The following is a 25,481-nucleotide window of genomic DNA, read 5'->3' on the forward strand; positions in this document are numbered from 1 at the left end:
ATATGGTAGATCACAGATAAGTACATGCCTGCATTCAGGAATGCAGATGAATCTATTATAGTAAGGATATACGTTTCTTGTTTCGAATGATCAAAATGAAAATGCACTTATGAAAGTATATAATAAATAAATATTTAAATATTTTAGTGTTATATAATTTTTTCAAAGAAATAATATTTATTTAATAATAAATAAAGATTATTTCATACTCCTCCTAATATAATAATATATTTATATTTAAATAGAGTATAAATGAATGAAAAGAAAATTTGAATCATTCTAAATTAGAAATGTATAAATCTTGCTAAGCGAGCGATATGAAACAAAAATAACAGCCTTGCACTCAGGAGTGCATAAAATATGTCAAGGGTATACATTTTTATTCTGAAATTATCAACAAGTGAATATAAAATAACAGAATTGATAAGTATATATATGAGAGAGAAAGAGGAGAAAGAAAGAAGGGAGTATTTTTATTATATATATGAAAATTTCATAAGAAATATTAAGAAGGTATAATGAATGGTATAAAGATTATTAATAAATGTTTATTCATATTTGAGAAAAATATAATTATTTTACGGAATAAAAATGTATAAGTCTTGGTATATGAATGAAATGAATGAAAAGACTCCCACACTCAGGAGTGTGGGCGATAATAGTTCAGGGACAGGTTTGCATTCAGGAATGCACCTGGATACTCAAGCATATAGATTTTTATTTCAGAATAATTTTGAATTTTTTTATATAACTATTAGTAGATCAATAATTCTTTCCGTATCTTTTTTATATACATATACTCACTTTTTGGTGATTATATATTTATATATATATACTTTATGCAATTCCAACATAGTCTTATCACAAGTTGTAGGATGGCTCATTTATTGTAAGAGTCATTTTATAACTTGTATGAATATAATCATCATCTTATATAGATTCTAATTATTCTGATTAAAAATCTATAAGACTTGATGTAGTTAGGGAAATTAGGATCTGTTAAAGCAAGCAGTAGCGATAAAATAAATTCATAGGAATAATATGCAAGAATATATTAAAGCTATTTTGTCTTTAATGTATAATATTTTTTATGTATAATCTTATTTTTCTCTTTCAGGTTTTATATTTCATTACTATTTCATATTCATATACAAACTATATGGTTTTAAAATTGTGAAATTATATTACTATATTTTTTATAATTTAATAGATAAAACAATGTCTTATATATTGACAATGTAATATGTACATCAGACACATGATGTAACTGTGTACTTCGCGTTAGTATAAACGTAATAATATAAGTTATATGTAATCTATTGATTAAAATATATTTAATCTCGTTATGGATATGTTTATGGCGGTATACAAAATTGTGTATGTATTTTATAATACGACACAAGTTGCAGTGTACTTTTGTTCCCTTTTCTCTCTCTCTCTCTCTCTTTTCTTTTTTTTTTTTAAACGCGACTTAATTCTTAAATATTGTGGAATATTCACAATTCTTTCTTTTTTTTTTTCATAACGTGTCTTGAATTATTTACGATATGTATTTTAATTGTATTAAACAATTGTCAATTCATTATGCAATTCTATCTTTATATGTGTTTCCACATATTTCTATATATTTCTACATAAAATTCATTCAATTTCATATTTTTATTTAAATGTAAAACATATTTTCTAATACATTGAGAATTCGATATATTCAGTACCAATTTTATGGCCATTTTAATATTATATTTTTTTCTATTTTTTTCTATTTTTTATTTTTTTTCAGCATTACAATCTATGGCAAAATATATATGTATAAAATCTTTTATTTATTAAATTATCAAGATTATGAAAATATTTGCCCATAGATTGTAGATAAAAATTTTGTCTTTCCACATATGCTTTTTTATAGTTTTCTATTACAGAGAGGTGTCGTTTTCACGTTTCAAGATTATAACTGTGGGTATTAACAACAGTGTTGAAAATAATCTTTCAAAATTTGTCATACTATCATAGTGTATGACATAAAAATAAATTGATAAAGATTATGAATTCATCATGCATAATTTTTGTTTCAGGTTTCTCAGGTGCTTTAATTAACAAGAAATTAAAGCAAAGTAATAATGTGGAGATCTAATTAATTATTGATGACGAATGAAGAATCGGAATTATAAAAAATAAAAACAATGTAGGATACATTGTTTGCAATCATTTTTTTTCGTTTGAAATATTAAAGAAATTTTAACTAAACATAGTTAATTTCTGTTTCAGGAAATATCATCTATATTGGCCAGATTCGATTGCACTCTTCGTTGGTTGTTCTTTTCGTTTATGAGATATGTATGTGTGCACGTATATGTGTGTATAAAATAATTCTTATTTTAATACGTTTCATTTTTAGAAAGTAATAAAATTATGAATTTCTTATGTCCACAGATTACTTGTTTATTATATAACATATGTACATTGATTTTGATGTTTTATGTTCACAGGTGACTGAACAGCAGAATGCTAATTTATTATATGAAATTTGCATATTATTTCGAATGCTTCTTGTTTAATTATAAAATGTTACTAATGTTTTATGTTTACAGGTGACTGCTGATTTATTATACAAAATTCGCATATTATTTCGATTGTTTATTTATGAAACGATTTAGATGTTTTATGTTCACAGATATCTATGCTGTTTACATCACATGAAGAAATTGTGTACAGAATTATATGTTAAATGATAAGATATGTAACGCAACAAAAATATTTTATTTTTGATTTCAGCATAATGGACATCCACGTTAGTTTAAAGAGAATAGAATTCCGTATAAAGGGTTCTATTCTTTACCGGGGAGGTAGGTCGATATTAAACGGATTCATAAATTTTCATCTAATTACGATTGATTAGAAAAAAATTTTTGATTCGTTTCGCGATTGATTTTCTTTCTTTTTCCAAATTTGTAATAATTCCTATTAAATATGTTATAATAATGATTTTATATAATAAATTAATTTTATATAATTCCAAACTAATTAATAGTAAAAGTAGAGTCTTTAGCCCGTGGGTCTCCGTATGCAGCAACCTCCATGTGGTGAGACCTGGAAATCGATATTACTTGCAATATATGACTAATTCAATTAATGCAAGTACTGTCGAGCTAATGGCTGCATTTTAAATTCTTAAAATTAAAATTTATTATGATTTCTTCCATTTTCCATATTTTCTATTTCTTGTATTTCAGTATAAATATAGACAGATTATTTTATTACTTAATATATTTATTATTATATTTGTTTTGATATTATATACTTGTATTATATAAATTATACATATTAGTTCTTCGAAAAGAATCTTTATCATAAAGTACTGTTTTTTTCTTTTTTTTTTCCTTTAGAGTAGTTTATACATAAAATAAAAATTTTCTAATAAATTCAAAAAGAGATTTTGTATAAATCATCATCTTTGAAATGAAACTTTGTTCATCAAAATCGGTAAAGAATTACATATGAATTCATTGTTAGTACAAATCATTACAACATTAGGGTTGATGAACAGCTTTAATTATCTAAATATATCCTATGTAGTCAAATGTTACATCTAGGTAATAATTATTTCTTGTTCTTTAGAAATTATTCTATTCATTTATTTTTTATAATAATAATAGTTATAATAATAACAATAATAGTAATAATATTCTTTTGTGTTAAAGGTATAAAGCCAGAAATAGCGCTCTCTATACTTTTAGCTATTCATACCGATGTAACCTACTTGTTTATCATAAGCTAATCTTCATTGGGTATGATCAATCAATATCATAACGCCACAATAATATATATAATTATAAAAATATATATAATAAATAGAATTGTATATAATTAATACAAATGTATAATAATTCAATAAATAAATCTAACGATGATCGGTCGCTCGATGATTGATCCTTGCATGATTGTTCTCTCGATCATATAATCTGAAACAGAAAAAGAGTAAAGGATAAAGAGTTTAAAGGAATTATTATAAATAATAATTAAGAAAAGTGAATAAGAATAACTAGGAACGACAGCGATAGAAAAGTTTTCCGTGCGTTTCTCTACAAAATTATTTAAAAATATTATTATATTCAATTTATATATCTCTCGAGATATGATTAACTGGAAAATGTGATTAATTTAACGTCTAGTTGGTATTAAACGAAAAAAAGATTTTAGAAAAACATTGAAATATACAGCCATTCGCTGTAATACTTGTATTTGTAACTTTATCTACATGTATAATTTTGATACCAAACAAAAAATACTGTAATTCATTTCCAGAGAAGTATAATCTAAGAGAGAGGTATAACCTACATGCTCGAATGCAATAGGAACTTTTTTAGTGTTCACGTATTATCCTTGTAGTTCTTAATTTGCCCATACTTGTCGCTAAAGTCTCTTATTCTACGAACAAAAATTGACGAATAGTCTAAAATACTTTTCTGATTTTTAGTCACATTATTTATGGTAAATATCTACAATATTGTGTATATAGTTGTATAATAGATACTACATAGTCTATGGACTTCCAACCAACCAATCATGTGAATGGATTTTAAATTCAAATATTCAGTTAATTATATTAAAGATTTATGCAAATATCAAAAAGATCAATTTAAACGTAATCAATTTATAATAAATTAGAATAGATGAAATTGAAATAATTTATATTAAAGACGTAAATATTAAATATCAAATAATAAATACTAACCAACTCTTATAAGTTAAACTTTCATTTGGAAACTGTACCAACTATATACAAGAATGTACTCAATGAAATCGTGATGGACAAGTTGGTTCATTTATATTGCTTGTAGTTATACAAATATAAACAAATATCGAATATATAATAAAAGAATGGATTCATTTTTAATTATTCAATGGTTTTTCAGTTGAATTAATAACTAGACAAATGGATGAAGAATTTGTTGAAACAACGTGAGTAGCATAAACATATATCATTTAACATGTACATGTCGTTTATACATGCATACATGGTTTTTACATAAATATATTTCATAAAATAAATTAAATGATAAGAAAATAATACAACTACTATATGCCTTAAGAAATACATATATTATATGTGAAATATTAAAAAAGAAAACGACTCTAATTTTTCAATAACTTTAAACAAAAGTGAAACTTACACTCAATATTTATATTTCAGAATTGTGTAATATTATAACTGTATTATTTTTTAGTAAACTTAACCATACTATAGATGATGTTAATATGCCAGCAGTGACTGCTAGCTTAGAAATGTTAACAGTAAATACTAATTTACATTCAATATCAGAGAATAAAAAGAATCTTAGAAAAAGAATACCAAAAGCAGTTCCCGCAGAACTTTTGAATAGAAGGTATTTACATTTATATATATATATATATGTGTGTGTATGTGTGTGTGTATATATAGACATCTATATATACTTTGTTTTAAACTTTTCTTTTTATTTATACAACGATTAGATGCAGTCGTAGACCAAAAAAGAGAAATTGTAAAGAAATGGAAAGTAATGAAGATATTAAAGATTACTATTTAGATAAAAGTTTTAAAAAAAAGGTAAATAATTTGGAAACAATTTTTGAAGAAACGGCAAATGCAAATGAAAATTCTATATATATGAGTGTGAAAAGGTACAAAAGGATGATCCAATTTCAACAACAACCTAATGATTCTAAATTGCAAAAAAGAAGAACTAAAATTAAAAAAATGTTTGGATCAAAGATTAATTTTAGACGAAAACATGGATCTATGCAAGCATTACTTAATAAGTTAAACTACATCAGATCTAATTCACCAGTGAATTCTGAAAATAAAACGAAGTGATTGTTATACTGTAAGTGCTTAGTAGTGCTATATTTGATTATGCTATTTTTATAGACATTAATGACATGTGAATTTATATATCTTAAAAAATATAATATTAAGAAATATTTTATGTGGAATCAATACAATTTTCAACATTATACATATCAAATATTTGGAATGCATATTCTAACATTAGTCAGAACAATTGAAACATATGTTTTATATATATAATAATGTTTGTAATCTCAAAATTACCAAACACTTAATAATAATGACTGATATTTTTTTCTATAATTCTATATAAGACTTTTTATATACATATATATAAATAACATAAAACATATATTAAGTTGACAGAATGACGTTAATTCACATTAACTGTTTGTACACTTATAAGTACTAGTACAGTGGATAATATGAAATATGATAAAAAATATTTTTTGCTACCAAAATAATACTTTGCCAAATATTATAATTTTTACATCTTTTTTTTGTAGAAGTCATTTCATAGTACATATAAAAATATTGAAAGTTTGTTTAGAACCTTTTTAATCGATGAAAAATAGGAAGAATGTTATATAATCAGCTTTATTTATAAAAATGAATTTCTTACAAAATATAAAAGTACATTATTCTTTAGTTTTTTTTTTTTTTTTGCTTTCTATTCATTTCTATTCATTTCATTTATACTAATAAAAATAGAATTAGTATCAAATACTGTTGTATTATAAATAGGTTTCAAAAATATTTCTAAGATAGAAATTACTTTATATTACATTTTATCGAACTCGTTGCACAACCATTGTATTCTTTAAAATTACCTTTATTTTCTTCATATTCTTTACTATCAAGATTAATACAAGCACATCTGTGCTGTTTTGAACTGGGCATTTCAAAATACATTCTTGGAACACCAACCCAATCCCTTTCTATACCACCACTATAAATTAAACAAATAAATTATTTGTTAATATATATACGCGCGCGTGTGTGTGTGTGTCATTTTTTGTTATATTATTACCTTCTTTTAGAACACCACACAGTAGTGCCTACATTGACTTTCCATTCCATGTTGCAAGTTGGAAATAATTTTTTCTTTTGTTCTTCATCTGCTATTTCTTTTTTTGCATCTATCAATTTTTGCTGTACTTGTAAAGACTCGAGGGTTGGAGTACCATCTTCATTGAAGTATCTTCCACTTAATTTTCCTTTAAAAAATATCTTTTTTGATTATATTAATGTTTAATATATACCAATTTATAATATATATCATTTTTATAATATTGTATACCTTTATAAATATAATTTTCATTATAAAACTGTACCCAGTCATCTAATGCTTTAATTTGTTGGGCAGACAGTACAGAAGTATCATCCGTTATTTCTTTCTCATCAAACTTTCCAGTAACAAATGCTAAAGATGCATCACGGCCTAATAATGAATATAAAATTATTTTGTTAAAAATAATGTTATATTCTTGTAATGTATAACAAAGTTTCTTTACCAACAAATATGTGATAAGATGCTCCAGGTTCATAATGTTTTGCTCCTTTTGTAACATCAAAAACTTGACCTAATATTGAAAGATATAATCCATTTTCAATATTATTATATTTTTTTAACTCATCTTTAGTAAATACTTTCTGTTTTTCATTTATATCTAATAATTTCAATTCTGATATACTGAATAATACATGTGTTACATTGTTTAATTCTTTGGGTAAAAAGTACCATATTATTGTAAAATATTTCTGTGAATAAAGTAAGTAAATAGTTGTAAGTAAAAAACTTAACCAGAAATATCTTAAAATCATTATTTTTGTATTTCGGTTAACCAGTTAGGTTAATCAATTGCATACAGTATTTTACATGATTAATATATCACAATTAATAGCCTTTAACATTATCTTAAAGTAAAAAAACTAATCTCTGTGAACCACTGAAACTGATCAGAATTGAACTGAGTTAATTATAGTATATTTTGTAATTTTTTATTATGTATAGTATTATTTATTTCCTGTGAAAAAATTTACGAGACGCTAAAAACTGTCATATTGAAAAATAAATTATGGTTTTATATTAGTTTCTATTTTATTCAAACCCTGAAATTGGCATTCTTTAACGACAAGTTTCTAAAAAATCTAAATCATTTTCATTGTTCTAATAATTACTATCAAATAAGGTACAGAATTTTATTTTCTAAATAAATGTAATAGTAAATGTAGTAGCAAAGTACTTGTGATTTAGACATAATACTATGTAAAACGATCTAATGCTTTAGCATCTCATATATAGATACATGTAAATACACCCAAATGCTACACATATAGCATCACACTACATTACAATGGCGGGTTCTATGTCAGTCAATACAAAATGCGGTTTAATTTGAAAAAGAAAAGCTTTTCTGAAAACATTTCTTGTATTGTATAAAAAAATAATTTTTTACTATTTTTTTAAAATGTTTAATTAGTTTGTGTGTTGTTAAAAATGATAATAACAATAGTTTAGAAACTTATCAATGTATTACTTTGGAATTGAAAACAGTTATGAGATACATCACGCATTATGTGACTTTTATATCAGCCTTTAAGAATATAAAGATAAGTACGATTAAATTAACAAATAATACAATTTCTATTGTCAGAAATAAAAGTACTAATCATATTATGAAAGTTCTTAATGTCGCTGAAAAAAATGATGCTGCGAAAAACATTGCTGGTTATTTATCACGCGGCAATTGTAAAAAAGTAAATATTATTATTTGTATTTTAAAATGAAAGAAAATTTTACAGTCATGTATTTAAATAACTAAACTTAAATTAAATTTTTTATTTATTTCGCAGAGGGAAGGTTTATCAGTTTATAACAAAATTTATGAATTCAATGTACGCTTGTGGAATGCAGATTGTCAAATGATCATGACATCTGTTTCTGGACACTTGTTGGGCTATGAATTTGTAGGTGCTTATAGAAAATGGCAAGGATGTCATCCTTTAAGTTTATTTGATGCTCCTGTTATAAAAGATTGTATAGATGAAAAATATTTAAAAATAAAAAGAACTATAGAAAAAGAAATAAAGAACTGCAAAGCTTTGATTATTTGGACTGACTGTGATCGAGAAGGAGAAAATATAGGATTTGAAATCATAGAAGTATGCCAGGCAGTTAAACCAGATATACGTATATATAGGTAGTATGTGTTAAGATAATAATCGATTTTTTATGTTATTTTTAAATTATAATACAAAATAAATATTTTATTTTTTAGGGCAAAATTCTCAGAAATCACACAAATATCCATAAACAGAGCTCTTCAAACTTTGGATACACCAAATAAAGCTATCAGTAATGCTGTAGATATAAGAAGTGAATTAGATTTAAGAATAGGTATGTTGCAATATTAATTGCACTTGCAAGCAAGCATAATTGTAGCATTTTACAGCAGTTCTGAATATAACTTATTCGTAACGGGTATAATATATTCGTTATACTTATGAGAGAAATAGGGTTGTATAGAGACAATTCACTGATTAATTTACTTTCTTAAATATACATAAAAGTATATTTTTTAATCTTCGTGAATCTAACTTGTAGCCTGTCTGACACACGGCTACTTTTTTCGCTCGTACGCTTCAGCATCACTTCCTCGATGCTTGTTTGTTGTTATATATATGTATAAATATATATATACATTGTCACGCTTATACACTACAATAATATTATCTGTTTGGTAATTAAATACTATTCTAAAATAATTGTGGCTTAGGTGCTGCGTTTACAAGATTTCAAACATTAAGGCTACAAAAAGTATTTCCTAGAACACTTGCAGATATGCTTATAAGTTATGGTAGTTGCCAGTTTCCAACATTAGGATTTGTGGTGGAAAGATTTCTGGCTATAGAAAGATTTCAATCAGAACCATATTGGAAAATAAAAGTACTGAATATTCATAATGACATTTCTGTTGAATTTCGTTGGGATAGAATAAGACTTTTTGAAGAATTACCATGTCAAATATTTCTTGATATGTGTCAAGAAAGTCCTATTGCTACTGTAATTAAAGTTACTAGTAAACCCAAAAGCAAATGGAGACCATTACCATTAGATACAATTGTAAGCAGCAAAATCAATAATGTTACAATAGTTTATATTTGATATCAAACTTTTTTAACTTATATTACCTTTATATTTACCTTTATATTCCTTTATATTTCAGGAATTAGAAAAGCAGGGTTCTCGGAAATTGCGTTTAAATGCAAAAGAAATTATGAAGATAGCAGAAAAATTATACACGCAAGGCTTAATTAGCTATCCACGCACAGAAACAAACATTTTTCCTAAAGAATTAAATTTACAATCTTTAGTTACTCAACATAGTGATAGTCCAGTATGGGGTCAGTTTGCACAACGCTTGTTGCAAGATGGAATATCTCCTAGACAAGGCAAAAAGTGCGATCAAGCTCATCCTCCTATTCATCCAACGAAGTATAGTTCTACTTTACAAGGTATGAGTAAAGAATTGTTTTTAGAATTATATGAAGATAAGAATTTTTTACTTCATCTTTATATTTTATAATAGGAAATGAAGCAAAGGTCTATGAATTTATTGTAAGACACTTTCTGGCTTGTATATCCAAAAATGCAGAAGGTCTAGAGACTATAGTAGAAATTAATATAGCTGGAGAAAAATTTGTTGCAAATGGTCTTCAGATCATAGCAAAAAATTATTTAGATGTGTACATATACGAAAAATGGAATGATAAAGAAATACATAGGTATCAAGAGGGACAAACATTTCAACCAACTAGCATTGAAATGGTAAAAGAAGAAACTTCACCTCCTAAATTATTAACTGAAGCAGATTTAATTGCTTTAATGGATAAACATGGGATTGGAACTGATGCAACTCATGCAGAGCACATAGATACAATAAAGTCAAGGCAATATGTAGGCTTGCAAGATGATCAACATTTTATGCCTTCAAAATTAGGAATTGGACTTGTAATGGGTTATGATAATATGGGATTTGCAATGTCTAAGCCAAATTTAAGAGCAGATTTAGAAAAAGATCTTAAATTGTATATTATTAAAATTTCATTTTTTTTCTAAATTCTATTTTAATATATTTATGTATATATTACAACATTCTTTTTATCTGTAGAATTTGTGATGGTCAAAAAGATCCAAAACTTGTCCTACAAGAGCAGATAGCAAAATATCGTGATGTATTCAAATTAGCAATACAACATGCTAATTTAATTGATAATGCTATAGCAGAATATATTGAAGAACAACCAACACAAGTACAAGAAACTGATATAATTAATACTTCTACAAACATAGTTGTTTTCAAATGTCCTAAATGTAATTCTGATATGATATTAAAAGATAGGAAACAAGGTACAGGAAAGTATATAAGTTGCATGGGATTTCCATCGTGCAATAATGCTATATGGTTTCCTCAATCGATCGAAAATGTTACAGTATTGGAGGATACGTGTACTCAGGTCTACCTACTTCTCCATTTGTTATTGTTTAATCATTCCAGGAACTTATAATTTGTAACTGTGAATTTTTTGTTCCTTCAGTGTTCTGGAAACATGCATAAACTGGAATTTAAATTAGCACGGAATATGTTTCATCTTTTTGGAAGTACATATATAACTTGTATAGGTGGTTGTGATCCTAATTTTAATGAAACAATAAATATCAAAGATGATACTATTAAAAAAATATCACGTATTACTGATAGCGGCTATGAAACCACAAACGACAGATCTGTATCGAGCAGGACTGAAATACATAATAATATGGGAGAATCTATATCAAATTCGAGAATGATAACTCAAAGAAGTGAAAACCGTTCAAGAAATCCTAATAATAAAAAAAAAGGCAATATTACTAAAATGAAAAATAATACTAATAATTTCAATCAGACAATAGAATTTCAATCAGACAATCGTACAAACCCTAATGATATTGTATCCTGGGGGAACATAGATAATGATGCTGAAATAATGTGTCAATGTCACCAGCAAGCAATTCTGTTAACAGTAAGAAAAGATGGTCCAAACCAAGGTAAATTATATCTACATGAAATACTATGAAGTAGTATATAGAATTAAACATTTTAAATATTTGTAGGAAGACAATTTTATAAATGTGCACAACCTCAGGGTAGTGGCTGTAATTTCTTTTTGTGGGCTTCTGATAGACCACAAGAAAATACAACAAATCATAATGATCATAATAATCAAATTTCAAATCGCTCTTGGATGACACAAAGCCAAACACAACAGCCTAGTACTAGTAGTAATTCTACTGATTGGAGAAATACTAGTATTTCAGAAGCAAATAACGTTATTATGTGTATTTGTAATGAACCAGCTAGACAGTAAGTAAACAAGTGCTGATAAAAAATACTTTACAATAAAGTTTTACCGTTATTTTCATACATTTTATAGATTTACAGTTCAAAAAGAAGGACCAAATAAAGGTAGACTCTTTTATACTTGTCCTAAAGGTAGGGACAGTACATGTAACTTTTTTAAATGGGCTGATGTAGATGCAAGTGTTAATACGAATGAAAGAACAGATTCGCGAAATTCTGGAAACAGAAATAATAATTTTAAACCCAAAGGAAATAGCTCTTCAAATAAACTTCAAGGAACTCGTGTCAAAAGAAAATGTGGCATTTGTGGAACTGAAGGTTTATACTTTATAAAACAAATTATTTTTTATATAATTCCAATACTACAGAAATTGAAATTTACATCAGTCTGTTTTATTTTATTTTTAATAGGTCATACACGCAAAACATGTCCAGAAAATGTCATGGATTAATCATAACATTACAATATTGTAAATTATGTACATTCAGATAACTATAATCCAAGGTTATTAAAAGTAAAGGATATTATAGTGATATACATAATATGATCATTCGTGCCTTATTTTAAAAATTATAAAATTTACTTGAGATTAGAGATTAGTTAATCTCTTTGTTTATATATAAGTTTTATTTGTCATATTAATTCATCATATTAATTGAGTGCATAAAATCAGCACAAAATAAAATTATTCTACAAACTATTGAGAACACTACATATTGTGTAATATATGTTATTTTAATTATCTATCAGATGATACGCTGTTCCTTAATTTTTCCAGTTCTTCTTTTTGAGATTGAGCTTCTGTTGTAGTTTGCGTTAACTGTAATATAATGATATAAACATATTTTAAATTTACATTAAAAAAATAAGAATTAAAATATAATTATTATCAGTTTAATATTTACCATGTCTAACATTACTTCAAACTTCAATTTTAATAAATTATTTTCTTCTTCGAGTCTTTTAATTTCTTTTTTCAGTCTTTCGTTTTCTTTAAATGTACCACTTACTTTTCCAGATTCTATGAAAATAACAACAAATGCATAAAAATAATAATAAAATAATTTAGTTTCTGTACCTGGTATCCATAAGCCATTTTCGAAAACTGCTTCTTGATCTCCAAGTCGTATACGGATAGATCCTATATCAGGGCCTAATTCCTTTTCTATTCTCTTAGGACTTAAGTCTTTGTTTATTAAAAATGTTGACACTTTTCTCGTCGGTGTTTTCTTTGGGGAAAATTTATTTGAAAATAAAGGCATGTTTGGAGATATAACTGCATAATAATCTACCAAAATCTACACTTGAAGGTTAAGTTAGAAACGCAGAATCAAATACTACAATCCTAATGACTTTATAACTTAGTTTGTAATCATTATTTTCGAAAAATATTCGAACAAAGTTTAGAAGTACATGAATTAAAATAGATTCATATTTACGCCATAAACAAATCGTAACGATAAATGTAAATAAACCACATTGTTTCTCTCTCTTCGGAAACAACTAAACGCCATATTTTATAAATACACCCAATATATAGCATGCCATGAGAAAGCTTTTTTTTTCGATTTGTAAAATCAAAATTATAATTTTCACGATTCGTTTTTACTTGACTGGCTATAAGAATGAGATTAAGTGGTAAAAAAGATGGATAATCGTGCAACATACAAATATACATAAAAGTAGTTAAAAGGTTATCCGTGGGAGGTGTATATATATATACATATATGCAATATAAAATGATAATTTTGTATACATATATTGAGTACTACATTTATAGCGATACATGAACTTGCAAATACATATTATAGCATAAAGTATGAGCATAAAACGCGATTAATCTTTCCATTCTACTTGTAAAATTCGTGCTCAGACTCATCTTTTTTAATGTTATTCTTGTAACCTTTCTCAAAGTCCTTTGCCAATACTATATAGCGATTTTCTCGAACCGCATGCATACCAGCTTCTTGGCAAATGGCATTTATATCAGCACCTGAAATTCTATCCGGTCGAGCTACATAATCTTCAAGATCTACTTCTTCGCTTAAATTCATTTTTGCTGTAATTGTCGAAAATATCAAACGTTTCTGTCGACGATCAGGTAGAGGAAATTCAATCTTACGATCTAATCTACCAGGACGCAATAATGCTGGATCTAAAGTGTCAGCTCTAGAAACAAATAAAATTGTATTAAATATAGATAAAATAATCTATAATTAAAACTATGTATCTATAATAAAAACTTGCAGACTACATTGCATTCATTTTACCTATTAGTAGCCATTATAACTTTCACGTTAGTAGTTTGATCAAAACCATCCATTTGATTGAGTAGCTCTAAAAGGATACGCTGTACTTCACGATCTGCTCCAGTTTGTGCATCAAATCTTTTTGTAGCTATAGCATCAATTTCATCAACAAAAATTATAGCAGGAGAATTCTCCTTAGCTAAACGGAAGACATCTCTGACCATTCTTGGTCCTTCTCCTAAATATTTCTGTACGAATTCAGAGCCAACCACACGTATAAATGCAGCTATATGAAACAATTTATATTAATTTAAATTATATAGTTAAATCTTTATTAATATACAGTAAGATTAGTACCTGTAGTATGTCTTGCCACTGCTTTTGCAAGCATAGTTTTTCCACATCCTGGTGGACCATACATCAACACACCTCTAGGTGGGTCAATGCCAATTTGTTTATACAATTCAAAATGTGTCAATGGTAATTCCACTGCTTCTCTAATTTCTTGTTTTTGCATATCCATTCCACCTATATCACTATATTGAATATCTGGTTTCTCATCTATATAAAACATAAATTTGCTAAAAATTAATAAAATCCATTTTTGTACCTTCGCAAATATCAAGATGTAAGTAAAAATCACCTGCTTGAAGCATCGAGATACTTGAATCAGCTTCTGGTGGAAGAACATCAACCAAAGCATTACTGTGCTTATGAAGTGCTACACTAGCAGAAGGCTTCAACAATTCTCTATCTATTGTAGACAAAATTCTGACATAATAATTTGAACCTGTCGTCGATCCTACTATTCCAGTGTTTTGATCTACAGCTTCTAAAAATTGTCCTATGACCAAAGGTACACTCTGTATACGTTTGACTTCTTCTTGGGCATGTAGATATTCTTTCTTTAAATTTCTTTGTTCATCTTTAATATATTCTTCTTGTACCTCCAGAAATTCTAACATTCTTTGCAATTTCTGTTAAAAATATTAAATAACAATTGTATACAATGTAACAATTGTATAGGAATAATGAAATCTAATTAGAAATATATAATATTAGAAAATAATGAAATCTAAAAGAATATTTGTGTTTCTTGCCTTGTACTTAGTATATAAATCTTCGACATCTAATTCATCGCCAGCTCCCGTATAATGACCAATTGCTGGTTTGGAATCGATCTCAGTAACATCCTAAAGTAACAAAAACAGGAAAAAATATATCAGAACAAAAATAAAAGAATATAAATCGAAAGTGAATATTGTTCTTAATCGAGGTTATGAGCAACCACATGAAAAAACGATAATTTATTAGATTTTTAATTCTCCTTCTTTGGAGAATACAAAATAAAATAATTAGAATAAAACGTATTTACTTTGTCCGGCAAAATGATTCCAATTTCTTCCATTATCTTCAACAAACTTTACACGAAAATAAATCAATGAGGTATACAGGAAATCGAATGACTTGAGATTTTTCGAAAGGCTCGGACGAACAAGGTATGTGTCAGAAATGGCAGCCATTAACTAAAAAATTGTACGAAGAAAGAAAACTTACTTTAACATTTGGTATAATATTATTAATATAAATATGAAATATTACATGTAAAATAATATAAAGTACATATAAACTAATATAATTCATATATATATATATAGATATATATATAAACAAAAGTTATTAAATTATTGTATACGTAAATTCTTAATTTATCATATAATAGTAGCGACATTATTATTCGTTAAGCAAACAGTAATAAAATGTTTAGTAAGTTATTTTTGATATTTTTATAAATTATATGTTAAGCTTGAATGTCGATAAAAATATTTAAGATGGACGTCTTCATTATTCAATCATATTTGACTAGTTTATTTACGTTGTGTTCTAGTATTTTTCAATGGAAGTTTTAAAGCGAAAAGATTTTAATTTTATAAAATTTTTTAAATAGTTAATTTTATAAAATTTTATTATTTCAGAGAATTTTTATTTGGAATAATTGTCTGAAATTCCCTATAATTTTTTATCTATATATTATTTTGAAATAAAGTTTTTAATTAAAAGGTTTTTTTGCATATATTTATATATTTATCTTTGATTCCATTTAATATCATTTTTTATGGATAGAATGTAAATGAAAAGTGTTAATTGTGTATAATAAATTTTATTTTAATATTCAGCTATAACATGTTCAGGTACAACTTTGGCAACTTTTCTATATTCTTTGTACAATGTCTTTGGACATTGCATTTGGGTCCAACTTATAGGTATCATTGCTACACCTAAAAGTTTATAAGAAAATCTATTTAGAATACTAAAATAAATATATTTTTGTGAACAAAAAATGATAAGATTACCTTCTTCACTATGAGCAATCGCTACTCCTAATTCATTCTCTGCTGTACTAAGTTGATAGGTATGTGCTTCTGTCATTGGTAACTAATTTATTTATAGGAAATAATACATAGTTATATAATTAAACATGTAAAAGATTTTTATGAAAGGATACAACTCTTGCAAGAATAATATCTCCAGGTCGATAAGATTTATACATTTCCACTTTATCTTTATCAATGGCACATACATCCTCTTTCCATAACATTCCTTTATATGGTCTTGTTAATACTACGTCACCTATACATTTAATATTACACCTGCAAAATCTTTGATTAACAATGGTAACCATTGCAGTAACAATATCACCTGGTGCTGGTACTATACTTTGCTCTGTAATACCATGCACCTCGATAGTACGTGTCTAAAAAGAAATGCAGCATGAATTGTAATTAAAGAATTAAGTTAAAAAGAATTAAGTAAAAAAGATCAAATCATTTCTATGTATACATTTTCTTCCGTTATAAATTTAACAACACCAGCTACTTTAGAGTAAATATAACCTTGCTCTTCATATGTTCCAGCTCCTGGTATAACAACTTTATCAGAAGCACACAATCTTTGTCCTAAAACGATCATTATTATGACAACAAGTATATGTAAGTAAATAATTAGAAAGTAAATAATATTGAAAATTTTCCTTTGATATGAAATAAAAAAAATTTTCATTTACCAGGCACACAAATATTAAGAGCTTTGTCTTCGTCCATTTTTATAAATTACTTTTTATTATTACAATTTTAAAATAAGTTGACATTCATAAACTTACAAAAACGTTTTTACCTTATACACTTATCAAACGTATATACTTTATATATTTTTGTAAACGGATGTACTTTATATGCATACTTTATATGCAATGGCGCCACTTTAAGTCGTATATCGGTTCTATTGCGACCATAACAAAAGTGCCTAGATAATGAAATGAAAGAAGTTTCGTATCATTTAAATATTTGTTAGTATTTAGATAAATTCTAAAGAATAAATATCTCTGGTAATATAGTATTACGTCCTGCGCTGACCCGTGCTTACAAAATAAAAACTATAAGATTAAGATTTCAAAATTCTCTAAATGTAACTATAAATAAACGACATCTCTTTCGTGAATTGAATCGAATTAGAATTAAAATGAGAGTCGGCCTTAAAACTGTATAATAATTAGATATAACGTTTCAGCGTAAATATATATAAAATATTTCCAAAAGTCATTGTACTACGAGCGGTGTGATGTAGCCAATTTAAACGAAAGAAAAGCGGAAGAACAATGACGTAGCACATACACAACACATGGGCGAATCCACGGGCCTTCATCCCCACCACCAACACGTAGTACCTCGTACGTCCGCAGTCGTCGTGCCAGGAGGAATCTCTTTGGACATTTCTGCCGCCAGTAAGGGGAGAGCCACCACGAGCCAATGACGACACCGCGACAAGTCGCCTTCTGTTGATTAGTCAACGCTCTGTATTTATTCGGCCGCACACACCCGCTCTACGAAGATGTAGCTCTTAGCTCTCGTAGTACAAAACTTTACGTTTAGATTTTAGATTATTTCTGTGCTTAGATTTTGCTCTTCGTTGCGCGCTGTACTAAATTATCATTTCAACTCAGTCTTTGTTACGATTATTCTTAGCTATTATTTATTTTACTTATTTTTTAGTTATCATTATTATCTTGAACCGATCATTCTTGTATCTATTTGTTATTGCTATTTATAATAAATTAAGTATTGTCGGAGCAATCTAAGTCGATAATCTTGGTTGTGCCTACAGTAACGACTCATTCTCCTAATTCATATCGAGATGAATTTTAATTTCATTTTTATTTCGATCGATTACAAGTTACTTAAACGCGATCTAAGAATTCATACATCGCAGTATAGTCGACAAACTCTTTCGTACAATTTCGCCGCCAATTATCTCTACTTCCTTCTGTACTACATTCAATCCATCAATGGAAGGAGTGGATCGCAACGACATATTCCCGTCAGCCAATCCTCTTGCTGAGACGTCTCTCGTTCTAAGGTAAATCGCAGCGTTCTTATTCGTCAAACCGTAAGGTAGGTGCTATCTTATTCGTGTATTTCGTTTGACATATTATTAAGTCTCGTGCCATAGAACTGCACACAGCAGGTAAAGATCAAAAGGCATGTAATCTCACGTCGTAGGAATATCTCAAAAGTATTACGTGAGACGTAACAATAACGTAAGATGTAATGTCGTTGTAAACAAAAACATATACATCGTACTTCTTTTTATCTCGATCTCGCATATGAAAATTCTAATCGAGATTTATTCTTCACAATCGATAGATTTGTTGCGACCTCTATGAGTGAAGAATTTTATTCCACACTTTCCTAACTATGTAAAATTAAAAGGATGTGTAGTATCGAACAATATTTATAATTATTTTGTAAACAGAAGTTCTTAATATTCGGTGTTCATCTATAAATAATACCGAATAATATCGTACTATAAAATATATGTTTAATAAAGTTGTTTGAAGCCGATATATATATATATATATATATATATATTTAATTATGTCAAATTTACGTGTATTTCTTACAAAAACAATTAATTTATTAAATTTATGCACCAATCAAAGGTATTACATATGATATTCTTTTAATATTATTTATATTTTGTTTGTATGAATTATCCAAGTATATATGCTATAGTTAAAATTATATAGGATATATGTAAATGTATTTAAAGAAAACGTATACTTTATCTATTTTTCTTTTACATAATAGCTTAAAATTTTATATATTAGACATTACAGTGTATTTCCACTTCATTATATTAAACCAACATATAATAAGGAAGAACAACAAAATTTACGTATATCAAATGAAATAAAAGAAATTGTTCATAAATCTATTAAACCAGCAATAACTACTGATACATGTTCAGTATTTTATAATGATACTATAAAGTAAGTATTTTAATAAGAGCTTTTTTTTATGCTTATAATTTTATATAATTTTTTAATCCCTTCTATCATAGTCGATTTACAAATTATATTATGAGAAAAGGAAATAAACAATTAGCTAGATCATTACTGCAAGAAACTTTTGAAACTATTAAAATAACACAACTAAAGCATTATCATCAGGCTGATCCTAGTCAAAAAAGTAATATTGAATTAGATCCAAAAGTAATTTTCATTAAGGCTATTGAGAATGTTACACCAATTTTAGAATTAAAGAATCATAAAAAAGGTGGTATAAATTATAAGGTAATTTATATAAATTTGTTCTTCTTTTATTTTTATATATTATTGTGAGAAACTATGGGGCAATAATAATTAATTATATTTTAGATTCCTGTAGCAATAAGTGAAAATAGAGCTAAATTTGTAGCAATGAACTGGTTAATACAAGCAGCAAAAAATAAAGATAGATCTATACATTTTCCTCAACAATTAGCAAAAGAGCTTATAGATGCTTTTTATAAACGGGTTAGTGCCAGTTTTCTTTAATGTATTTTTTTGTATTATGTGTACTTCTTTTATTGTTATATATTATAAATAATTCTTACAAGAATATAATATTTTTATCTAAAGTATAACTTAATTCTAATAATATAGAATAATTTTTACAATTTATTGTCCTTATTTCTATTTTTTTATTACAGGGTCGTATTATTATGAAAAAGCATGATTTACATAAGGAATGTGATGCGAATCGTGCTTATGCTCATTTTAGATGGTTAAAAGGATAATACAAATAAAATATTTTGTTTAACCAGATATATTTAGATATTTTAATATGTACATCAATCATTAAATTTAAGATTTAAATATATAGATATTATTCATAATCACCTAATACACTTACAAGTTTTTCTTTATTACTAATTATACTGCAATTTACATATAGTTTAAGCGGATGTTTAAGTGATCCAATATATATATTTTTAAAATGTTTATTTGCTATTGAAGAAGAAAGGCTTTGAAGTGGCTTAATATCATTAATCGAAGTATCAATGTCTATCCTTTTGCCCCATTCATTCACATATGCAATTTTTATAGATTCGTTATCCTTGAAATATATGATACCAATTTGATTGGAAAAAAGTGTTCCAGTCAAGTACATTGACAATGCAAATCCACTTACTATATAAGAAAAGATCATTTTTTATTAGTTGAAATAAACATGCAAATGTTTAAATTATTTTTTATTATAGTAAGGCTTACCAATAATTGATGTAAAAGTGGCAGGTATCTCGGATATTATGTTTCCTTGAGATAAAAAAAACATTACTGGTATCATTAGACCACTGGTTATTAACATATTTCGTTTAGATTTATGAAAAAGACATATATATTTCATATAAGGAAATCTATAGATTATTTCATATTCAGGATACTTCGATTCTGTTACGTCTTTATTTTTGATTGTAGGACTTTTCTGTTGTAGAGTTTGTTTTTCTTTTATTGAAATTTGACATAAGAATTTTATATGAATCTTAAAATGATTTATTCTATAAGACGATCTCAGCACGCATTTATTAATTATGTGATAAAACATTTTGCATAATTCTACTTATTCATAGATTATGGTCGGCAATTTATTTTGCTTAATTAAAACAATCACGTTAGATAAAATTGTAAACTTAACCAAAATCATATATATATAACTCAGTGTAGTTATTAATGCGCTCTCTAGCGATGATATTCTATAATAAAAATCTTACTAGATGAGTTTACCTCGATACATACATGTGGTTAACTTAAGTATACAATCGACGGCGTCACATTTAAATTAAAATATTAAAATAAATCAATAAAAAATATAATTTTTTAAGATTTTATATTATTCGTTCCTTTTTTTTAATATAACAATGAGCAAAAGTATCTTAAAGGAAGCGTAAGTTACGATATTTATGATTATTATAATTCTTCCTTTTTCATAACCTAAAAGATATTGTTTATTTCTAGTTTTGAAGTAGAATCTATGTATGGTGCTTTTTACACAGGAGGTGATATTCATGTATGTTATAAAAACTTACGTTGTAATCAGTCTCAATAATTGTAAAAATTACAAAAAGTATATATTGTTATTGTGTTTATAGTGGACTATCGACGGAAAATATATATTTTGTCAAAAATGCGGGGTTATATCTGTGTTATCAGTAGACACAGGTACTGTGATTCAATCTTTAGGAGAAACAGAGGAAGAACAAGACGAGGATACAATCCATTGTTTTGCTGTCAGCGACGACAATTTGCATATATTAGCTCACTGTAAAAGTAGTCTATTTAAGTTATGGAGTTGGAAAGGTATTTTAAAAATAATATTTTTATTATTTTATTTGTATACTTTTGTAGATAAATTTATCTTGATTTTATTCTTTTATAAATCTTATATTCTTTTAGAAAATAAATTAATAAAAATATGGAAATCTATTCATAAAGGACCAGTTGTAAAGATCTCTTTTTTAAATAGTAAAAATTTGATGGCTTCTGGGGGAAGTGATGGTAGTATTAGGTTATGGAATTTACAACATCATACTTGCATGTGCAATATCAAAGGAATACAAGGTGTTATTAGGTATATAATTAATATATTTCTATTATTTTCTATTATTTTATTTAATTAAATATACTTATTTTTTGAATATTATGATTTCAGCGTGTTAGCATTTCATCCTGATACTAAAAAAGAATTATTATTTGGAGCAGGCGATGATACCAAGATACACGGTTGGGATATTAATACTGGCCAAGAAAAAATTCTCCTTTCTGGGCATTTTAGTAAAGTAACATCACTGTGTTTTCATCATAATGGCATCAACTTAATTAGGTAATATATAACAATATATTTTCATATTTCTATAAAATTAAAATTGTATACTTTGCAAAATGTATAGTTCTGGAAGAGACAGGGTATTAATTTTGTGGGATATTTCTTCTGCAACTACAGTCCGTGTTCTACCTGTATATGAAGGAATAGAAGGGGCTTTTATCGTACCAAATAATATTTCTTTTCCAAATTGTCCACATGGAACTAAAACAGATTCTATTTATATAGCTAGTGGTGGAGAGAAAGGTTTGATATTTTTCATTTAAATATTTTTTTCTACACATTATTTAATGAATGAATAACATTTCCATTTGTAATTGTTTAGGTATTGTAAATATTTGGGAAATGAATAGTGGTAGAAAATGTTATGCACAACAGAATTCCTTGGTATCTGCAGCCAAAGAGGAAGGGGGCCTTTCCATTATGCATTTACTTTATAATCAAGTTATTAATAGCTTTGCTGTAGTTTCTGTAGATCATAATATAATTATACATTCTATGAATACATTTGAATGTACAAAACAAGTATGTTTTTATATATTTACAAAATATCTTTATATCGTTTATCATGTATTGTTAATATAAACAAAATTTAATTTATTATAGATAGTAGGATATACAGATGAAATATTAGATATTGCTTATGTTGGAAATGAAGACTCGCACATTGCACTCGCAAGTAATAGTTCGGATATAAAATTATACGAACTCAATTCCATGAATTGTCAATTACTTTCTGGTCATACTGACATCGTTTTATCTCTTGCTACAACTCCTGCCAATAGACAATTACTTATATCTTCAGCTAAGGTAATAGAAATTCAATTCTTTTTTTCATATATTGGTAATCATTTTTTCTATATTTATTAAATCTACTAATATGCAAATGAATATATTGTTAATATGCTATATTTATATTATTATCGTTAGGATAATAGTATTCGAATATGGTTTATGGATAAGGAAACAACTAAAATGACATGCATTGCATCTGCTGTTAGACATACAGCTTCAGTTGGCTCTGTTATTATTTCACAATTATCAGCAAAGTTCTTTGCATCAGTCAGTCAGGATTCATGTCTTAAACTTTGGTCTTTACCTGAAAATATGGCAGCAGCATGTAAGTCGATCCATTTAAAATTTTAATATGACATTATTTAATAAAAATATTATTACGCGCATACAAATTATTCAAAGGTTGATATTTACAGCTGAACAAATTGTCGTGAATGCAACTCATACAGTGTTAGCACATCAGAAAGATATTAATAGTGTAACAATTTCACCAAATGATAAGTTTATTGCAACTGGATCTCAAGACAAAGCTGCCAAGGTAATATATTAAAATATAGCATAACTTCCATATAATTAACTATTTTGAATATATTTTAGTTATGGTCTGCTGATGATCTTCAATTACTTGGTGTATTTAACGGTCATCGCAGAGGTGTATGGTGTGTACGATTTTCGCCAATCGATCAAGTATTGTTGACAACATCCGCAGATTGTACAATTAAGATATGGTCATTGTCTGATCTTTCTTGCTTGAAGGTACTTAAAGACATTATGTTATTTACGTTTATGTAACATTTCTTGTTTATACAATTTTTTCGTATTATTTAGACTTTGCAGGGACATGAATCTTCTGTTTTAAGAGCTGAATTTATGTCCCGTGGTATGCAATTGATTACCGCAGGTGCAGATGGTCTTTTAAAACTTTGGTGTATTAAAACATCCGAATGTATTTGCACCTTGGATAAGCATGAAAATCGTGTATGGGCACTTGGTGGTTAGATTATTTTACATATTTGATATTTGCTAAATATATATGTGTACAAGCATTCTGTGATCATATCCATTTATTTATTTGTTATCTAGTTAGTAAAGACGAAAAACATGTTATTAGTGGTGGAAGTGATTCTTTATTGGTAATTTGGAGAGATGTAACTGAAGAGAAAAAGAATCAAATGGCTGCAGAAAAAGAACGAATTATATTAGAAGAACAAAAATTAGCAAATTTACTTCAAGCAAATGAATTATCTACTGCATTACAAATAGCTTTGGAATTGGAGCGTCCATTACAAGTTTTAAGGATTGTAGAAGGTATAAAAAAATATATAATTAAAAATATATTGTAATAAAAAAGAGAAAAAAAAGAAAATTAAAAATAAGGATAAGTTACTATAATTAAATTATAAAAAAATTTATATGAAAGTCTTATAATCTAACTTTACAACTATATAGGCATTTTAAAAGGAGAAAGTAATGAATTAAAAAAAACAATTCATGAAATGACACCTTCTTGTAAGGAAGCTTTATTGCGTTGTGCAGTTACATGGAATACTAACAGTAAAAATGCAGAAGCTGCTCAGGTATATCAAGAAACAATAATTAAAATACAAGAAAATTGTCTTATTTGTCTGAAACTTTAAATTTTATAATTATGTAATTTACAGACAGTTATACATGTATTAACAAGTGAAATGGAAATAGAAGATCTTCAAACCACGGGTCTATTGTCTTCTCTTGAAGGCATGATACCTTATACAGAACGTCATTTTAAAAGATTGACTCGTCTTATGCAAGATCTACATCTATTAACTTATACTGTTAATAGAATGAAACCACATATTACACTAAATGGTACAGATAATATAAGAAATGTTACTTAAATAAATTCAAAATAAACATAGTATTTGGATTCAATGTACATATTTATTGAATTTTATATTAATTTAAATATCATAAATATAAATATTATAAATATGTCGTAAACCAAAGCAGATAAAAAAATGATCACAA

General features: G+C 26.7%; 8 protein-coding genes across 9 annotated transcripts; 4 read left to right on the plus strand and 4 right to left on the minus strand.

The window, feature by feature from the left end:
• Window positions 1-4,764: 4,764 nt before the first annotated feature.
• LOC127067851 (uncharacterized) lies at window positions 4,765-6,131 on the plus strand. Of its 2 annotated transcripts, none has more exons than XM_051003232.1 (3): window positions 4,765-4,959; window positions 5,192-5,384; window positions 5,494-6,131. In XM_051003232.1, exons 1-3 carry the CDS (start codon window positions 4,938-4,940, stop codon window positions 5,852-5,854), a joined length of 576 nt encoding a protein of 191 aa, XP_050859189.1. In that variant the 5' UTR covers window positions 4,765-4,937; the 3' UTR covers window positions 5,855-6,131. The 2 variants fall into 2 exon arrangements, with proteins under 2 accessions (XP_050859189.1, XP_050859190.1); XM_051003233.1 differs by having other exon boundaries at window positions 4,767-4,959; window positions 5,226-5,384; window positions 5,494-6,127.
• Window positions 6,132-6,406: 275 nt separating this feature from the next.
• LOC127067850 (neuferricin) lies at window positions 6,407-7,910 on the minus strand. Its single transcript, XM_051003231.1, has 4 exons — window positions 7,342-7,910; window positions 7,128-7,268; window positions 6,858-7,044; window positions 6,407-6,776 (listed from the first exon to the last, which is right to left on the minus strand). Exons 1-4 carry the CDS (start codon window positions 7,649-7,651, stop codon window positions 6,599-6,601), a joined length of 816 nt encoding a protein of 271 aa, XP_050859188.1. The 5' UTR covers window positions 7,652-7,910; the 3' UTR covers window positions 6,407-6,598.
• Window positions 7,911-8,173: 263 nt separating this feature from the next.
• On the plus strand, window positions 8,174-12,944 carry LOC127067847 (DNA topoisomerase 3-alpha). The gene is made up of 11 exons (XM_051003229.1): window positions 8,174-8,587; window positions 8,684-9,030; window positions 9,109-9,227; window positions 9,607-9,953; window positions 10,057-10,345; window positions 10,420-10,918; window positions 11,002-11,347; window positions 11,429-11,918; window positions 11,985-12,234; window positions 12,305-12,549; window positions 12,643-12,944. Exons 1-11 carry the CDS (start codon window positions 8,387-8,389, stop codon window positions 12,681-12,683), a joined length of 3,174 nt encoding a protein of 1,057 aa, XP_050859186.1. The 5' UTR covers window positions 8,174-8,386; the 3' UTR covers window positions 12,684-12,944.
• On the minus strand, window positions 12,607-13,827 carry LOC127067852 (protein chibby homolog 1). Its single transcript, XM_051003235.1, has 3 exons — window positions 13,311-13,827; window positions 13,138-13,253; window positions 12,607-13,052 (listed from the first exon to the last, which is right to left on the minus strand). The coding sequence occupies exons 1-3, from the start codon at window positions 13,492-13,494 to the stop codon at window positions 12,972-12,974; spliced, it is 381 nt and encodes a 126-aa protein (XP_050859192.1). The 5' UTR covers window positions 13,495-13,827; the 3' UTR covers window positions 12,607-12,971.
• A 140-nt stretch (window positions 13,828-13,967) lies between these two features.
• LOC127067849 (26S proteasome regulatory subunit 6B) lies at window positions 13,968-16,021 on the minus strand. The gene is made up of 6 exons (XM_051003230.1): window positions 15,857-16,021; window positions 15,582-15,674; window positions 15,125-15,458; window positions 14,839-15,042; window positions 14,503-14,767; window positions 13,968-14,401 (listed from the first exon to the last, which is right to left on the minus strand). Exons 1-6 carry the CDS (start codon window positions 15,887-15,889, stop codon window positions 14,083-14,085), a joined length of 1,248 nt encoding a protein of 415 aa, XP_050859187.1. The 5' UTR covers window positions 15,890-16,021; the 3' UTR covers window positions 13,968-14,082.
• Window positions 16,022-16,626: 605 nt separating this feature from the next.
• On the minus strand, window positions 16,627-17,970 carry LOC127067555 (exosome complex component CSL4). Its single transcript, XM_051002608.1, has 5 exons — window positions 17,546-17,970; window positions 17,323-17,438; window positions 16,988-17,236; window positions 16,836-16,917; window positions 16,627-16,760 (listed from the first exon to the last, which is right to left on the minus strand). The coding sequence occupies exons 1-5, from the start codon at window positions 17,580-17,582 to the stop codon at window positions 16,648-16,650; spliced, it is 597 nt and encodes a 198-aa protein (XP_050858565.1). The 5' UTR covers window positions 17,583-17,970; the 3' UTR covers window positions 16,627-16,647.
• Window positions 17,971-19,007: 1,037 nt separating this feature from the next.
• Window positions 19,008-20,707, plus strand: LOC127067550 (28S ribosomal protein S7, mitochondrial). Its single transcript, XM_051002603.1, has 5 exons — window positions 19,008-19,477; window positions 19,646-19,807; window positions 19,879-20,110; window positions 20,195-20,332; window positions 20,509-20,707. Exons 1-5 carry the CDS (start codon window positions 19,413-19,415, stop codon window positions 20,593-20,595), a joined length of 684 nt encoding a protein of 227 aa, XP_050858560.1. The 5' UTR covers window positions 19,008-19,412; the 3' UTR covers window positions 20,596-20,707.
• An 878-nt stretch (window positions 20,708-21,585) lies between these two features.
• Window positions 21,586-25,385, plus strand: LOC127067534 (transducin beta-like protein 3). Its single transcript, XM_051002564.1, has 15 exons — window positions 21,586-21,743; window positions 21,815-21,866; window positions 21,949-22,156; window positions 22,253-22,427; window positions 22,509-22,679; window positions 22,747-22,925; window positions 23,005-23,204; window positions 23,286-23,489; window positions 23,610-23,799; window positions 23,891-24,012; window positions 24,072-24,230; window positions 24,303-24,468; window positions 24,558-24,782; window positions 24,924-25,051; window positions 25,136-25,385. The coding sequence occupies exons 1-15, from the start codon at window positions 21,718-21,720 to the stop codon at window positions 25,349-25,351; spliced, it is 2,421 nt and encodes an 806-aa protein (XP_050858521.1). The 5' UTR covers window positions 21,586-21,717; the 3' UTR covers window positions 25,352-25,385.
• The last annotated feature ends 96 nt before the right edge of the window (window positions 25,386-25,481 follow it).

This window comes from Vespula vulgaris, chromosome 11 (assembly GCF_905475345.1).
Source record: "Vespula vulgaris chromosome 11, iyVesVulg1.1, whole genome shotgun sequence".
NCBI lineage: Eukaryota > Metazoa > Arthropoda > Insecta > Hymenoptera > Vespidae > Vespula > Vespula vulgaris.

Bases quoted from the DNA above. Each gene is read 5' to 3' on its own strand.
- LOC127067849 (XM_051003230.1), bottom strand. From the start codon at position 15,889: ATGGAAGAAATTGGAATCATTTTGCCGGACAAA. The intron at 14,768-14,838 runs GTACTAATCTTA...TGTTTCATATAG, and splicing joins AGTGGCAAGACATACTACAG to CTGCATTTATACGTGTGGTT. The intron at 14,402-14,502 runs GTAAAATGAATG...ATTTGTTTCTAG, and splicing joins GTTATAATGGCTACTAATAG to AGCTGACACTTTAGATCCAG.
- LOC127067850 (XM_051003231.1), bottom strand. From the start codon at position 7,651: ATGATTTTAAGATATTTCTGGTTAAGTTTTTTACTTACAACTATTTAC. The intron at 7,269-7,341 runs GTAAAGAAACTT...ATTCATTATTAG, and splicing joins ATCTTATCACATATTTGTTG to GCCGTGATGCATCTTTAGCA. The intron at 6,777-6,857 runs GTAATAATATAA...TTTAATTTATAG, and splicing joins GTGTGGTGTTCTAAAAGAAG to TGGTGGTATAGAAAGGGATT.
- LOC127067851 (XM_051003232.1), top strand. From the start codon at position 4,938: ATGAAGAATTTGTTGAAACAAC. The intron at 4,960-5,191 runs GTGAGTAGCATA...TTTATATTTCAG, and splicing joins GAAGAATTTGTTGAAACAAC to AATTGTGTAATATTATAACT. The intron at 5,385-5,493 runs GTATTTACATTT...TACAACGATTAG, and splicing joins GCAGAACTTTTGAATAGAAG to ATGCAGTCGTAGACCAAAAA.
- LOC127067550 (XM_051002603.1), top strand. From the start codon at position 19,413: ATGTCAAATTTACGTGTATTTCTTACAAAAACAATTAATTTATTAAAT. The intron at 19,478-19,645 runs GTATTACATATG...TTTATATATTAG, and splicing joins AATTTATGCACCAATCAAAG to ACATTACAGTGTATTTCCAC. The intron at 20,111-20,194 runs GTAATTTATATA...ATTATATTTTAG, and splicing joins AAGGTGGTATAAATTATAAG to ATTCCTGTAGCAATAAGTGA.
- LOC127067534 (XM_051002564.1), top strand. From the start codon at position 21,718: ATGAGCAAAAGTATCTTAAAGGAAGC. The intron at 23,205-23,285 runs GTATGTTTTTAT...AATTTATTATAG, and splicing joins CATTTGAATGTACAAAACAA to ATAGTAGGATATACAGATGA. The intron at 24,013-24,071 runs GTAATATATTAA...AATATATTTTAG, and splicing joins CTCAAGACAAAGCTGCCAAG to TTATGGTCTGCTGATGATCT.
- LOC127067852 (XM_051003235.1), bottom strand. From the start codon at position 13,494: ATGCCTTTATTTTCAAATAAATTTTCCCCAAAGAAAACACCGACGAGA. The intron at 13,254-13,310 runs GTACAGAAACTA...TTATTTTCATAG, and splicing joins AAATGGCTTATGGATACCAG to AATCTGGAAAAGTAAGTGGT. The intron at 13,053-13,137 runs GTAAATATTAAA...ATTATATTACAG, and splicing joins TTGAAGTAATGTTAGACATG to TTAACGCAAACTACAACAGA.
- LOC127067555 (XM_051002608.1), bottom strand. From the start codon at position 17,582: ATGGACGAAGACAAAGCTCTTAATATTTGTGTGCCTG. The intron at 17,439-17,545 runs GTAAATGAAAAT...TGATCGTTTTAG, and splicing joins TCTTAATATTTGTGTGCCTG to GACAAAGATTGTGTGCTTCT. The intron at 16,761-16,835 runs GTAATCTTATCA...ATAAACTTTTAG, and splicing joins GATTGCTCATAGTGAAGAAG to GTGTAGCAATGATACCTATA.
- LOC127067847 (XM_051003229.1), top strand. From the start codon at position 8,387: ATGAGATACATCACGCATTATGTGACTTTTATATCAGCCTTTAAGAAT. The intron at 11,348-11,428 runs GTCTACCTACTT...TTGTTCCTTCAG, and splicing joins TGGAGGATACGTGTACTCAG to TGTTCTGGAAACATGCATAA. The intron at 12,235-12,304 runs GTAAGTAAACAA...TACATTTTATAG, and splicing joins TGTAATGAACCAGCTAGACA to ATTTACAGTTCAAAAAGAAG.